A 17067-nucleotide genomic window follows, 5' to 3' on the forward strand; every position below is an offset into this window, starting at 1 on the left:
AGTTTCAGGGGGAAAAGTGTGCTTTCTGTCAGGCAGCAGAGGCCTTCAATGAGGGCTGCACAAATGCACTGCAATGCACACAAGTTCTGCCAGTTTATCTCATTTATTCATATAAAATAGGAAAATAGAATAGACCATATAAAACTGGACGAGCAGACTCGAGATTTGAGTCTGTGGGAAAAGTGAATTGTATCACGTCCAGATTCCACACAAACTTCCCTACAGGTTAGAGCAGACTTCCCCTTGCTCTTTTTCCAAAACGAAGAATTCCACAGTTGGAGGAAAATAAAATAAATAAATAAAAAAAAAATAAAATAAATTTAGTCAAAATAAATATATTTAACATTCCAGATACTGGAGATAATACATAAAATCTAGAGTCGTACAGCTGTACAACTGTTATCTCTAAATTCCATTAACAAGGACGGAGGGATGGAGGGATGGAGGAAAGGAAGGCAAGGAAGGCAAGGAAGGCAAGGAAGGCAAGGAAGGCAGGAAGGCAGGCAGGCAGGCAGGCAGGCAGGCAGGAAGGAAGGAAGGAAGGAAGGAAGGAAGGAAGGAAGGAAGGAAGGAAGGAAGGAAGGAAGGAAGGAAGGAAGGAAGGAAGGCAGGAAAACAGGCAGGCAGGCAGGAAGGCAGGCAGGAAGGCAGGAAGGCAGGAAGGCAGGAAGGCAGGAAGGCAGGAAGGCAGGAAGGCAGGAAGGAAGGCAGGAAGGCAGGAAGGCAGGAAGGCAGGAAGGCAGGAAGGCAGGAAGGCAGGAAGGCAGGAAGGCAGGAAGGAAGGCAGGAAGGCAGGAAGGCAGGCAGGAAGGCAGGAAGGCAGGAAGGCAGGAAGGCAGGAAGGCAGGAAGGAAGGCAGGAAGGAAGGCAGGAAGGCAGGAAGGAAGGCAGGAAGGAAGGCAGGAAGGAAGGCAGGAAGGAAGGCAGGAAGGAAGGCAGGCAGGAAGGAAGGCAGGAAGGAAGGCAGGAAGGAAGGCAGGAAGGAAGGAAGGCAGGAAGGAAGGCAGGAAGGAAGGCAGGAAGGAAGGCAGGAAGGAAGGCAGGAAGGAAGGCAGGAAGGAAGGAAGGAAGGAAGGAAGGAAGGAAGGAAGGAAGGAAGGAAGGAAGGAAGGAAGGAAGGAAGGAAGGAAGGAAGGAAGGAAGGAAGGAAGGAAGGAAGGAAGGAAGGAAGGAAGGAAGGAAGGAAGGAAGGAAGGAAGGAAGGAAGGAAGGAAGGAAGGAAGGAAGGAAGGAAGGAAGGAAGGAAGGAAGGAAGGAAGGAAGGAAGGAAGGAAGGAAGGAAGGGAGGGAGGGAGGGAGGAAGGAAGGGAGGAAGGAAGGGAGGAAGGAAGGAGGGAAGGAAGGAGGGAAGGAAGGAAGGAAACCCCAAAACAACAAAGCAGATATTTGCAGTATTTTCTTCTTGCTGTTTTTCCCCCTTTAAAGCCATCCAGCCTTGTAGAGAAGAAAAACATTCAGTTTGATGCTAATTTCCAGATATAGATGAAGCGTCAACAAACAAACCCTCCAGTGAAACCGCCATTTCTGGGGAAATTTGTGCACAGGGTTTATGGGCAGCAGATCAATTTTCCTCACTGTTTCATCTCAAGTAATGTACTAGGGTAGGATTTCAAACTCAATGTGTTGTTATTAGGCTGGATAGTGTTATGCGAGAAATAAAAATACTTTTGTCCCAATTCTGTAAAGATCTTGTTTGATTCCTCTTTTATTCAGCACCTCTCATGCAGAGATCATGCTTATTAAAGCCTCCAGTGTCTTGATTTAACTCTCAGTATGTTCACTTAATTTGTTCTTTTAAAAGAGCTTGTGTTCACAACAAATTTTAATTTGCTTTATTTTGCTGTTATATAAATGGCTATTCATTAAAGCTCAGTGCCTTCCAAATGAGTTCATTTTATTCATATTTGCATATTTTTCACTCTAGACCACTGGGAAAAAAATATAATTATTTTGCTAAGCAGTCACTTCAGATGTCTGTTTCCAGCCTGATTCAACATAGTTTGAAAATCAGATGCTGAAGGCGGGAGTATTGCAAAATTGAAATAGCCTCAGTGAAAACTGTCACAGAAATAGAGGTTTTTGAAATTTTTCTTTCAAAGAAAATTCTGTAAGAAAGAAGACATTGAACAAATGACCAAAATCTTTACAAAAAGTTCAAAGACACTTAGATCAGAAGGATACCATGAAACTGAGAGGCTAATCCAGGCTTCTGAGTTAGGTTAAGGAGATCAGCAGCCCCTTGCCAAGGGTGGGTGGGAGAGGAAAGGGACATTGCACTTTTGCACTGCTTCCCTTCTAGTACATCCTTCTGGGATCTTCTAAGCAAAGTGAGTGGTAGGCATCAAAAAGATCAACATCCTTTTAAGTGCAATATTAATTATTCAAATTTTTTTTAAAAAAAGCTTTTTAAGTCACCAAGCTAACACAGTCAGCTTTGAGTTGGGAAAAATCAAAACTAATCTGCATCTCCTTGATGAAGTTGGGTCACTAAAGGGCACAACCTTCAAGTGCACTGAACAGGTGTACAGCACCCTAAACTCAGGAGGAGAATGGTTTACTAGAAGAGGGGCAAATTTCTTACTGCTTTCAGCTGGTTTAAATCCTCAGTATCATATTTGTCATGATTCTTTAAAAAAAATTTTGATACACAAAATAATCCTCTGGCTGGACATTTTTTCAATGATTCACCATAATTTCCATATGTTCCATATACCAGAATTTATCCATTTGAAGTGTTATAGCATCCTTAGCATAAGATCTGCCTACTCTGAATTCAAGTGGTTTGAAGTGAAGGGTAAGAAACGGAAGAGAGATCATGTATTTTATGCAGTGAGGGAATCTTAAAAAAAGCTTTGAGAAAGAGGGATTCATTGTCTTGGGAGCTTAGATCATCAAAGTACCCAAAACCATAATAATCTTGCTTTTCATGCTAATTTAAAGTGTCTACTGGGAACTCAAAATAGATATAGTTGTCTCAAGAACTGTTTATGCAAGCTGTTCAGTGCCCTACCTGATGGGTTTTTTCCACTTAGTCCACACAGAGTAGTGAAAAATTTGGGTGAGACTTATCCGATAACAACACTGACTAAAATCAATTCTGAAAAAAAAACCCTAATAATATAAAAACAAATTCATTCTAAACAGATGCACTTGTATAAAATCAGATATCATTTCAATGGCATAAAAAATATAATTCTTAATAAAATACTGACAAAAAAGGAAAACATTTAAATACAACTTTTATTCAAAGGAAATTACTTATCTCCTCCACATTCACTTACACAAACACCACAAGTCAAAGCAATTTGATATAAAGCCATCAGAGAAGTAAATATTAAAATTCTTATCAGCACCAATAGGCTTTGGATCTTATCCTAAATGTCAGGCTCTGTCATCTTAGTCACTTAAGCAGATCCTCTGAAAGTTATTTCAGGGATTTCAACAGAATTATCACAGAGATTGCTCAGTCTGAACAAGGCTGAAAAAAGCACGGCCTGTAGAAACCCAAAACCAATATGGGCCAAAACCACATTATATCACATTATATAGTTAAGAGATTCTATGCCTAGGGGTTCTATCTATATGTATTTTTTATACAGTATTTTTAATTTCTTTGAATGTGACTATCTCTTCAAACAAGTAATTGCCACTCACACACTGAATTTATGTATGACTGATCCTGATAAAGAAAGCAAGAGGTTTTCCAAACGGTGTCTTGCAAAACTAAGTATTTGCAATCTTGATGTTTCAAGGAATTGTACTTCAGGGCATTATAAAGAAATTTAAAATAGTCTGTGATCAACAATAGAGCCTGTAAAGCTTAAAGCTGTCTGGAGAGAATAAACCCACAAATCTGAAAAGCTCTTGCTTACCTAAGTTTATCAAGGGAAAAATTTCCTCACTTTCAGTAAGATAGCACAAAATGAAGACAAAAAAAACTCTGGGAGATGAGCACTGAGAAGATTCAAGGCAACCAGCACGTGGTGTCCAGAGAAAGACCTGACCCCTCCAGCTTGGAGCCTGAGAGCCCCCTCTGGGCACAAAGCCTGCAATAAACCCAGTGCAGGGAAGCCCAGGAGGGAAGGCAGGTGTGAGAGCTGCTCACAGCAGGGCAGCCACGCTGGCACATCAGCTGCTGGCAAGTGTGACCCCCTCGTTCACCAGTGCCTAAGATAAACGCTCATCCCTTGACTTATGGAGCCATGATTATGGATCTGTTCATCCCTGAAACAACAGATAACTTTCCAGGGTGTGCAGCATGCCCCATGGGCCTTCCCTCACCCCACCACTGACTTCAGGCAACCCAAGTGGCTCACAAGTGGTGCCCATGAGCTCTTAGGTATATGTGCATTACCAGGAAAAGCTTGGTGGTACCACAATCAACTCTGCATAAGTGTATACCACCTGGTTAAGGAATTGCAAAGGATGATGGTTAGACAGATGTCTTTGTGCAACAGAGTATGAAAGTTTCCAAGTGGAAATTTGAATCAAGATGCCTCCTCAGAGCAGCATAATCCTCACTCATTATGATCGAAGGGGATCTGATTTCTTTGAAGCACCAGCCTGAAGACAGGGCTTGTGAGGGCACCCAGTGCCTCAAGAGAAAAGCAAAATCCTATCAACTGGTGTTAGGAAGATTATGATTTTATGAGTGTGCACAACAAATAAAACATGCCTAAAAGAGAGGAATGATTGCCCCCAAAATCTCCAAGGATGAGAAATTTGAACTCAATAAAATATGAGCAGGTTTTTTTAAGGAATTTATAAGGTTTCTTTTAAAGGAATTTATAAAATCTTAGGTAAAAGGAATACAGACCTTGGATCTCATTCATAAAACATTTAAGCCATGGATTTCAATAAAGCTAGGTATAAGGATGTGATCAGCTATGAAAAATAAATTTTGAACACGGTACAAACTTTCTTGTGTCTAGAGACAGCACACATCTTTTGTCATCCAGCTTATGTCATTTTTCATACAGCAGTCACAACTAAATATATGCCTTTTTTTGCACGAAAGGTAAAAACATTGTAAATGTTCCTTTGAGAAAAAAAAAAAAAAAGCAAGTGGGAGAATGTTGATTTGCGAAGAGGGAAAAAAGTCATCATTATTGCCTTAGGTTTCAGCTACCCATCTGTTCCAGCAAGAGGTTAAGAATGACCCTGTTTTTCAAACCTAAGATACATCTAGACAAGTGTTCTCTTTCCAACAATTCCAACAAACCTGTAGCAGACGCTTAAGGAAAAGAAATAACAGCAATAAGCCTGGGAGTGATTTTTTCCAATACACCCTCCCAGAAGCAAGAAGTTTCAGAGATTTCCTGAATCAAAGGTCACACACAGACTCCCAATAAACGTGGCCTGCACTGCTTCCCCTAATTGCAATTTCATTTCATTCAAGCACTTGGCCACCAAAGAGTCCTGGGACAGCAGGCTTTGTGATTTAATGACACACTTAATTACATTCAAAAGTTTGTACTTCAGTAGTTTGTTTGTTGTTGTATTTTTTTATTTTGTTGGATGTTCTCTACTTTGTGTACAATAAGACAGGGAATGACCACTTCTCGTTCACTTCCTACACCATTCATAACTGTATGATACCACACCTCAGTCATCTGTTTGGAAGCAGCAGCACTTTGTTCTGTGCCCCACCTTGCACAAAGCCATCCTGCACTCCTAACCATCACTCTTTAGTTTTTTCCAGTTTAACCAGACTCCTTTTGGTTATGCACAACAGGATGAACCAATGGTTTCTATAAAGGAAGAGGGACGCTTTCTGTCCTGTTTTCATCTTCTTCCCTCCTAAGTAATATAATTTTATTTGCCTTTATGACTGGCATGAAATATCGATGATGTTGTACATAGAGCTTTCAACAGTAAATCACAATATTTATTTAACTCTTTGAGTAGCAGTTAATTTAGGTCCTATTCTTGTAAATACATAGGTGTGGCTGTTTTTTCTCATATTCTGTATTTGCATTTACTAACACTCTGTATTTATTCACCCCTTCATAACATAGTCATTCACTATTGGGATATTATTTCCTATTCTTCATAATAGTTAAAATTTCACAAGGCATCTCTGGACGCCACCCAGTCTCACCCTCAGCTACAGCTAGTGGCCCAGGACCATGTCCAGTCAGATCTCAGGTATTTTCAGGGATGGAGACTCCTCAACCTCTCTCATCAGCCTGTTGCCAGTGTTTGACCATCCACAATGTAAAAAAAAAAGGAAAAAAAAAGAAGATTTTTTTCCCATTAGGCACTGGAAAAGATCCCTCTGGTCCTTCTCTCCTCTTCAGACTCAATACAGCTCTCTCAGCCTCTCCTTTCATGCCAGGAACTCAAATCCTTTAATTATCAATAGTCAAATAATTTTGAATATCCTAAACCTATCTTAAAAAATGCATCATCTCACTCTTTACCCTGTATTCTGTATCTATCTTTTATAAATGTACTGAACATCTGTCTATGGGACCACAAGTATCTTTGCTACAGCTCGAAACTGATAATTTCTCCATATTGTTTTCTGCCTCCTAATCTATTATTAACCTACAAGAGATCTTTCTCTTATCTCAAGAGAGGCCAGACACTTTAAAACTTTTGGCATGAATTTAACAAAAGCTTTTGCAAATCAGGATTAAATTAATTCACACAGTTGTTGAATATTTCAATGAATAAATAAAACAAATGCCTAGAAAAAAATGCACTAACTCTTCCAAAATTCATTAACACATATTTAACTCTACATCTTTTTAAATGCCTGACTTACTTTTCAATATAAAAAACACAGTTACTGGCCTATGCACAATGTTCTTCCCAAAACTGCCCAGCCCCTGTATTTGTTCACCTTACACTTCTCCCTTACCAAGGATGATTTAGGGTCCAGAAATACTTTTACGCTTCTGATGGATTTTGGCTTTAATCACAGTGGACTGTTTTAGATTGTTTTCATTTCTTTTTGATGTACAATACTGTATTTATACTGAGTTTGTAACTATCTCCATACAATTTTAAGCTCTCTATCTTTTTAGCTTCTCATTTTATGTATTTCAGAGACAGGGAACAGATTGAAGACTCCAAGTCCATTTGGTTGCTCCTCAAAAGGATGCCTTTACATCCCCCTGATAAAACTTGTTCTCCTCTAAACCCTTTAAAACTATTTTGCAATAGGCAGACCAGAACACAACATAGCACTTAAGGTTCTGGCCCACAAAGGATTCATACTGCTGAATCAACTCAAGTTGTCTGTTTAGTTTGTTCATTTTCTAACAATTTCTAATATTTGTTTTGATTTTCACCCTATTGAGCACTGCTGAGTTTCACAGAATGATTTCTTTTGACCCTGAGATCTGCTTCCAAAGTGATGATGGTCAACACAGAATCCATAAAGTCTTTTTCTGGTGTTGTTTCCCCACTTCCATCACTCCATACTGATCTACATTGAGCTGCACATGCCTTTTAACACTCAGCTTCTTATGGTCTTCCTGCAATTCTTCACACATCCCTGGTCTTTATCACCCTGAATAGTTTGATACAATTCAATAGACTTATCACTTCATTATATGCTCCTCCTACAAAATTATTTGTTGAAAGCACCACATGTTAAAACAAGCACAGGGGTGACAGTCTTCCAACAGAAATTAGGGACTAAAGTGACAAAATTCATACATATTTGGAAGACTGTGTGTGGCTGTGTGCACATGTATGGTGCACAAGTAACAGCACTGTAAACAGAGTTTTTCATAACCCAGGTTACAGTGCACAGATATGATAGAACCTAAACTGAATTACAATTATAAAGCAAGCCACATGCATTTCCTTTATGCTTATACAGAAAAAAGAAATCATTACCCACTTTTTATAGGTTGGTAACATTTTGACACTTCCTGACTAGCTCTGGAACTCATTCAGGCTGAAAAAACCTGGCAGAAATTAGGAAGATAAATACTTTTTAAGGAAAAAAAAACCAACAACCCAAGCATCTCATAGATCTATGTATATTTAAAAAAGACTATTAAAGTAACCCATAGAAATTTTCAGTAATTGAAATTAAATCAAGCTGTCTTTGAAAATGAACAATTGCACCATCTTGATAGGATTTCATTATCCCTCTAAAGTCACTTTGTAGTATTATACAATATAAGAATTGTCTGGTTTGTGATGCAGAGAATCCAGCTTGAAAATTGAAAACTAATGGGAATGAAAGAAGTGACAGAAATATCTCTTGCTTGATCTCCTGCAGGGCTTACCAGGGTCACACAGAAATGCCGAATCTGGTGATGGAAGTACATTTATTTATGCCAAAATTGCATGGCTCAAGCCAAAATTGCAGAGCTCAAATAAGTTACCTGAATATATATACATAGATATAAATATAATGAATTTTTTTCCTTCAAAGTGTGAGTATGTCTTAGAAGTCTGTGACACTGATATACTCAGACACTAAAGATTGATTGCACTGTTCTGAACCTGGTGTTTTATAACAAGCAGCATATGTGTAACACTGTAAAGGTGCAAACTTTTTGATTTTTATTCACAATTTTCAGATAGAATTATCAAAACTTCTATATAAGATATTATCACATATTATCTCAGCCTTCTTTTATTAATGTACTGAGGGAAAAGAAATAAGAATAAAATTAAGACTCTTCTTTTTTGAGCCAACAATTTTACATGCATGCACAGAATCCTCATAAAATTAAACAGGTGTGAATAAGGATAGAAGAAATATGAATAGTTCATGCTTTTTTATCAGTCTAAATTGAGACCCACAAAACTGTGGCAAGCACCTTGAACCAGAGCTGAAAATACTGGCTTTTATGCCCTGGGCTGGGGGAGGTCATAGGAATGTTCAGGATACCCTGATTTCCAATGTCCTCATTGTTGTGAAGAGCATATTTATTTGTAAGTGCACACAAAACACTACCTCAATATCAGACACTGATGAATACAGTGTGTCATTTGCCTTCTACCTCTGAAAATGAAATTGCAAGTTTATTTATCAACTAGTAATTCACAGAGGAGGCAGCAGGAGCTCCCCGTGTGTCTTGATTCCAAAAGTTTGTCACAGCTGTCAGTCTTCCCTACCAGGGGTTTTCTGTCTGCCATGAGACTTTCCTAAAGCAAAAGCCCTGCTGACTGTGAGTAAGGCTACCAGGAAAAGCAGCCTGGCAGAAAACCTCAGTGAAATCTATCCAACAAACACACAGAAAAGTACTTTCATCATTTCAGCATTTGTCAAAACCTCTTTCCCAGAGAGAGGCTGAGGGCAGGGTGAGCAGCACCTGCAGAGGAAAACCATCGGTGGGGGAATGGAGTCTTGTGTACCAGTGCTGGGGCTGGAAAGGAAGGAGGTTTAAAAGAACTATGAAACCACTTGTTGTAAAGGCTCTGAGTGAACGTACTGCCTTTTCATACAGTGCCTACTCACGTTCCACAAGGTAACATGCTTTCTACTTATTTGCTTTCCTCATTCCATTGGTAGATTGGATTTAAAGGTAGGTTGCTTCAAATATTTACTCCTCTAGAATGTCAAACTGAATCAAAACCACATCCATCACAAATGGTGAATCATTTTTCACATCAGACATTCAGGCTTGACTCATTTGCCTGCTGCAGGGATATCATCCTTTATTGCTACAGTTCCTATAATGGGAAACAAGCATTCAGTGATTGAGCATGATTGACTGCAAGCTACATGTGAGTCTCTCTTGCAAGCCCAAATTCACTTAACATCCACACCTTTTTCACAGAAGTTCATGTCTATATACAAACATAGGGTGAAAACACTTCTAGAGGAGAAAGCTTGAGCACACTTGCTGTCTTATTTGAGCCTTGTGTGGCCTGAAGCAGAATGTGCTAACGCATGCCAGTGTGCCAGCAGATATTTCAAACATACTCTGGACACTTGGGCCCAACAGTTATGAGCAAGGATGGAAGGTCATTGTATTTAATGTGCTCTTGAGACTGTTATGATCTTGCAGCTGGAAAAGCGCCTGGGACTATCCATTCTACTGACAGGGCTGCTTTGGTCTGAAGAATTTCACAGGCAAAGAAGATAGCTGTGACTCACAGGGCTCAGTTTTTAGGTCAGAGTTTGCTCGGAAGAAATGAATCAGCTGGAAGACTTACTCATCAAATGCTTCCTATAATTAATTTCATTAATTTACATTTGTAGGGGTTCTTAATGCAAATAGTAAGATTGATACAATTGTAGAGTGAACAGAAGTGTGTGTGTGTGTAAGCACCAAAAGAAAGAGCAAAGTGTTAAAAGAATGCCCTTTATGGACAAACAAAAGACATGTTTAGAGGACACTGTTCCTGTGCTGTGCATGTCAAGGCCAGCAGATGACCATGCACTCTGCCATCAGGAGGATAACATCTCCAGGTTACAGCATAATACCCATATCATTACTTTTCCTGTTAACCCAGCCTAAAAATAGTCTGTAGATAGAGCCTATATATTGCAGAAAAGGAAAAATGTACTGAGAGCTACTGAGAAATATAAAAGATCACAGAATGGTAGTGGTTGGAAGGAAGCTCTGTCCAATCTCTCTGCTAATGCAGTTTCACCTAGAAAAAGCAATACAGGTCGCATTCAGACGAATTGTTAATATGTCCAGAGAAGGAGACTGCACAGCCTCTGTGGTAGATCTGACCATAAACTAGCCTGTCATTTCTGATCAAGAAGAACCACAGAGACAGGATCAGGACCCAGTGGCTGGTATGACCTTTTCCCATCTCAGGTGATGCTCACAGGATCACATGAGTTCACAAATCTTTGTGCTTATGAAAGTGAGTCTGAGTGAATGAGGTTCAGGAGGGAGTGTGAGTTGAAAAAATTCAGCTTATTTAGGGATTCTGCACCTAAACCTCACCTTCCCAATCCTGAAACTCTCACACTGAATTTTTTTACACGGAATACACTAAACTTTAAGTGATACAAAATAAATCTTAAAAAAAAAGAATGTTCTATGCTTCCATGACCCTATGCAAAGAGAAAAAAATTACCCCTTTTGTTTTCCCACTAAGGACATTTTTGCAGTCCAACTTAAAGATGAAAAGCAATTTTAGTGAAATATTAATGCTGACATCATTAGCTACATCTAGTTACATTAGCAACATCTAGCATTTATGCTAGATATTTTTTATTATGTTAGATGTTTTTTATTAAAGCAGCATCTACTTGTGTTTTGGAGACGCTTGGGTTTGACACATCTATTAAAATATGTATGAGTAAGTGGTGTTCCACTTACCTGTATGATTCCAGGACAACTCCATTAATGTTACTGACTGCACTACACTAAAAGTACATGGCTACTATGCTCTAATCCACTGTTTGGACTGGGTTTGATATGTGTACAGAGCCTTAGAGAGAGCAAATTCTGTATAAAAGTTGAACAAAACGGCATCACCAGCTTGATAGTGTACCATGAAACAGCAGTCTTCAGTGACTCTATGGAATAAAAGTTACAGTGGTTTAGGTAAAAATCTAGTTAAAGAAAGATGAAGTGAGAAAATGCAGCATTTTAAACGTGTAAGTATTCATTATACTACATTCTGATTTAGTAGACATGTTAGTGCATAAATATACATATATGTATTAGAGAAAGCTTTAAAAAATAGGAAGTCTCCTAAACAGTGTCTTCAGAAGAAAGAAATAGTGCACACAGGATGGTTTTTGAGTTCATAGAGAAATTCACCTAACTTCAAATGTCTCACTCTAACACAGTCACCTTATCAATTCTTTATTATCCATGGAGAGAAACAGGCACTTACAGAAGGTGAATTATCCATCTCAGACTGACACAACGGAATCTCCAGGTATTTATTTCCTTGTTTTGCCTACAGAGGCCTCTTACAGTGACAAACTGAGAAGTAAATGTGCAATTTTTATGTGGATGAAGTTATAAGGGCTATAAGGCTCTCTCCTTATAGCACAGATCATCCCCCACTAAACTCTGTAATATTCCTTCAAGTCTTTAATTTGTTTTCCTCTTAATGAATACGTGCACCCTAACACTGATGCATGATCCATCCCTGTAACAAGGAACTAAAATATTTTTGTAATACTCAGATATTTAAGGTTTTTTATTGTTTACTTCTTATATAAGGTAGTACAACTCTTCCAAGCCCTAGAGAAAAAAATCTCATCCACTATTATTTTTAAGATCTTGCAAAGTAAAACATAAATCAATCTTTATTTTTGTTAAATGCTAGCTAAACATTCTCCAACATTCCTCTGACATAGCCTTACTTATGCTGGAAAGAAAATACACCTTAAAAGAAAAAAAAAGAAACTTTGTGAAAGAAAAAGTATATTAAGAAAATAATGACTTTACCTATTATCACATGCATGCCAAGTCTTGCCAAATGCTTCACAGTTTGGTAACCAATTCCTTTAGTGCCTCCAGTCACTATAGCAACCTTTCCATTTTGTGTAGGGAAAACTATATGAGAAAAAAGAAACAACACAAGGTTAGTTCACAACAGTAACAGAATTAAGAAGTTTAGATGCATTTTACAGAGTGTACACTTAACTTGACTGCTCAAGCCAAGCCAGTAAACAATCTTGGGAGCAAACTCTGTATGGAAATAAAAACTATGGAACATCCACCATTATTTACTGCACTACGATTTTCCAGTATTAACAGTTCACGGAAGACTGAGGTTGACGACACAAAAGGCAAACACCCACTTCAGAAATTTTCTCATTTCTATTTGCGTGCATTTCATCATCCTGCAGTCATCTGACCTTTAAAATTTCCACCATAACTTTGTTACTGAGCAAGGTGGCAGCAGTTGCATCAGCTCAGGGATGACTTACTCCATGTGTACAGGGAAAAAATTGCAATTGGCAGCATGATACCCTGAAAATTTCTTGAATGACAAGAGACCGGCCTCTGTCAGTAACATGGATGAAAGACCTCAGTCAAAGGTGAGCCATCAAAAGTACACCAGCTGACCCAAGTTCTCTGCATACCTGAGCACTTTCTTTTCTGAAAATCACAAGGCCCTGAGCCCCAAAGGAAGGAGGAAGCAATTGTCTTGCATAAAAGTGCTTTTCCCACCTACACCAGCCCTGTCCCTCAGAAGCCAGCATCCCTGGTACCGCTGTCAGCCTCCCTCTGCCTCCACTCCAAGTGTTCCTTGACCCACACACAGCCTGGCAGGCAGGGAATGCTCCCAAACTCCCTCTGCTAGAGGGGTGGCTTAGACACAGCCTGTGTCTCCTGCATCCCCAGGCAGCCCTTAGCCTGCCAAGTGAGCCAAGAAGCATCAGGGCTGGCCCTTGCAGAGCAGCTGCCGTTCCAGCTACAAGCTCTCACACTGGGGGCAGGCTGCACCCTCCCACCATGGAGGGAATCCTGCAGCCAAAGCAGAGCAAAGGCATTATAACTTAACCGCCTGGGAAAGGCGTGAATTATGCCAACTACAATTTTTTGGGGTGGAGAATCTTTCATGTGAAGCACCATGTAGTCCTTAGGTGGCTAAGGTGAATTTCTAAGTTGTTTTGGAGTAGAAGCCATGAGGTATTTGCACAGGAAAAATGGTACTGAATACTTCCTTTTGCTGTGGCACAGTGTCTGTAGGCAATGCTATAGATAACAAATGTTAAAAAGGTGCCAGTTTTCATTTATCAAAGGACTTTCTATTTTGATTTCTAGGTTTTTAGGGGATTGCTTTGTTGTACAACACCAACTCATATTTTACATAGTTATGAAACACAGGATTAGCACTGATACAAGCTTCTTTTTTCACAGCAACTTCAAAAAGGATCCACATTTCACCTTTTCTGAAACACATAATTCTTTCCATCATGATTCAACATGAATTTCTCTTCTCTTCAGGTAAGACTTGGTTCTTCCCATCCATGAAGAACAGGACTTGTTTACAGTTCTTTGAAGGTTAACTCTAATTATCTAATTACAGTGATATGCATGCACATAGATGTAATGACTTATATAATTCAAGCTAAATAAAACTTCCCCAGGACCTTTCTTAAGGGGCTTCAATTTAGTTATAAGCAGCCCTGCAATTTCCACCAAAAATACTTCCAATCACAAACTCCAAACAAAATGTCCAAATCTCATCAAGAGAAAATGCATTCTTTAGGGCCTGAGTACCTTCTCCTCCTCTTCTGCCTCCCCATGCCTCCCTTGCTTCCTGGCCTCCCAACACATCGCTGATCTGACATTTGGATTTCACATGTTGCATACAGGTGCTGTCACACATTTCCAATACTGCACCACCATACCTACCTATTGAATAAAAAGGGACGTTTTAATTCAAAATTCACTTAGAAGAAAATTAATGAAAGAAAAGGAGAAAAAGAATTCAGGACTGGGGAAGGGAGAATGACATGAAGTGAAAATGGAAAGTCAGAAGAGCAAAGTAACAGGAATTGCTGTGATGAAGTGGTTCTTAGCAGAGGACACAATTTAGCAGATGAAAGAAGATGTCCAATCCTGTCCTGCCCATGGTGAGTGCAAAGAAAAGGACAATTTTTTGGTCCTAATGGCCACTTAAAGACTCCACTGTAAAAAATGCATTCTGTGAGATCCTACATTACAGAGAGATTTAAAACAGGCCTGCTTGTAGCAGCTAGCTCCAAGGACCTAAGAAAGCAGACAGGGAGGGAGAAATGAGGGCTGCAGACAAACAGATAAGTGGAGATTATCTGTTTTATTTCCAAAAGGTACAGTATACAACTTCCACATAGCATGGTTTTGAATAGACACAGCACTGCACGGCACAACTTAGCCTATCCACTCACTTCAGTCAAAATAGAAAATGCAAAGAGAAAAACTGAAATACATCGGGGAGGGGAGTGGGACAGGAAGAAAAAAAACCTCCTCAATTCTTAATTGTTATTAATTAAAAAAAAAAATGTACCGTTTCCATCAAGTCACGTCTTAATGTAAAATGAATCTTAATGTAAAATGAATTGAAATGAGACACAGCTACTATTTATGTCAACAAAAGTGGTCAGATCAAACACAGGCTCTGTGTATGAGCCAGGGTAACTCCAGTGAAAGGCAGTTTATTAATGCCTTGCTCCCTCTGGAACTCCAATATCATGTGGAGTTCACAGTACACCCAACTTTCACTGTTAAAACACCACTTCCATGATGAAACTCAGCATGTAATTTTCAAAGCAGACCTGGGCTCAGCCTGGTTTTCAGCAAATACTGGTTTATTTTGTGTGAGAGGTTGAGCTGAGTGCAGCTGGAGCCTCACAGCCCCCCAGGCAGGCAGGAGGCAGTGGAGACCCACCGGCTTTGCAATGCCCAGAGAGGTTCCCTCTGGCATTTCTTGCATCTCATTTGAACCACCCCAGTTCCCTCTCTCCCTCTGCTCCTGGTAAGGAGGTAGATATTTATCTCAAGTTCAGAGGCATAATGCCAGTGATATTTCCGTGGGACATGAGAACAGTACAGCCCTGTGCTAATGAAATCCCCTGACCAAGCAGTAGCTGTTAATTTCCCTTTGTGTTCAAAGAAACCAGCCTGCAGTCCTTAGCTACTCCTTTATCACACCAGTGTTTGAGAGAAGCTTCTCTCAAGCTGCAGGTTCTGCCTGCATTCCAACGCATTTGGATGACATAAGCCTGTTTACTTTGCAAGTGGATTACCCTAAAACAGAAAAATAAGGCTGATTTATTATGTCCTGATATGAGGCTATTTAAAAATAATTCTTTTCCTTTTAAATATGCTTCTCCTTAAGCAGAAATAAATTCCACGTACAGAGACATTCTCACACAAATTCAATACTACAAAGAATGTAAGAAAATTCTGTAATTTTAAAAAATACTCATTTTCAAGGGACTCTAAAAAAGGGTAGTCAGGACTCCCCTGCAGCTGCAAAGATCAATGAGAAATTAAACAGTCTGCAGACTCATATCAATGACTAATTTCATATCAATGACCAGTTCCTGCCATCAAAATCTCAGCTCTGGGGCAGGGATGAGGGTCATTGAAGTAGTCAAATCAAAACAAAAGCACTAAACTTGCTCTTTTTTTGCAGGAATACACCATGTGAACACAGAAAATGCAAACCTCAGAAGAGCTTCCCTTGAGAGTAGCTTGCTTTGGTATTCTGAAACCTTTACAGCACATTGTGCTTGAGGCCCAAGGGAAAAAAGAAAAAAAAAGCATTAGAAGTTTATTTAAAGCAAATTGCATCAAAATTTTTACGAAGTTCCATCTCCAACCTTACTAACCTAGGATCTGCATTGTGGCACATTATGGGTCATATGGACATTAAAATATATCTTTATATTAATTTCCTCATTAACCTTCTTTTTAAGACATTGAAGGCCAAGAGTAGAATTTAGATTATCTGAATCAGTCACCAGTACTTATCAGACAAGACCTGAGCACAGCTGAAGGCATCCAAGAAGTTGGTCAGTGTCCACCTGTGAGATGCCACGCTGGGACCTGCCTGCACCTCCTGAACTGGCCACGTAGTGCAGGAACTTTGGTGGTATTTGTGCTGGAGAGATCCCTACAGACAAATCCCAACAGTTTTGGTTTTTTTTTTTCTTTCCTCCTATAACTGAATAATTTACATGCAAATATTAGGCCTGAAGGTAACTGGCAGAAGCACAGATGGAAAAAAAAAATAAATAAAAGAACCAACAATGAATATTTAGTTTCGTGACTGAATAACAAGATCCAAGTTTGGAACCATTCCTGTATAGCAACACTGAGTGAGAAAAAGAGGGCAAGCTGTAATTTCCAGTCCTCACCTAACATCACAGGACAAGGCACAATCAAGTTCTTCTAGATGGATTAAAGAAATCATATAGCTCAGTGTTCCACAGAATTATTGAGTACTTTATCCTACTGTAAAATATTCCAACTCTCTTTCCCTGATTTATACCCTGGCAATGTTGAGATGATAGTCCTTAAACAGAAGTAGAAAAATAATTCATTTCCCACTCTGAGAGGCAATCAGTAAACTGCTGGGGAATCCATGCAGCTTTTAGCAACAGCCTTTTTTGCGTGCCTTAAAGAAACGTCTCCATCAAATTCTGGTTTGGCAGAAACCAGGCAAACAGGGTCT

The 17067-nt window shown here is 39.4% G+C and overlaps 1 protein-coding gene across 3 annotated transcripts in view; it reads right to left on the reverse strand.

Annotated features, from left to right (window-relative positions):
• DHRSX (dehydrogenase/reductase X-linked) overlaps positions 1 to 17067 on the reverse strand; it is a 161590-nt gene that overhangs the window by 112253 nt on the left and 32270 nt on the right. For all 3 annotated transcript variants that reach the window (XM_086880725.1, XM_086880724.1, XM_086880726.1), the window contains exon 2: positions 12342 to 12449. In XM_086880725.1, coding sequence (XP_086736851.1) covers positions 12342 to 12449 — 108 coding nt within the window. The remainder of the gene's footprint in view (positions 1 to 12341; positions 12450 to 17067) is intronic.

The sequence above is a fragment of the Cyanistes caeruleus genome, chromosome 3 (genome assembly GCF_971803275.1).
Source record: "Cyanistes caeruleus chromosome 3, bCyaCae1.hap1.1, whole genome shotgun sequence".
NCBI classification, from domain to species: Eukaryota; Metazoa; Chordata; class Aves; order Passeriformes; family Paridae; genus Cyanistes; species Cyanistes caeruleus.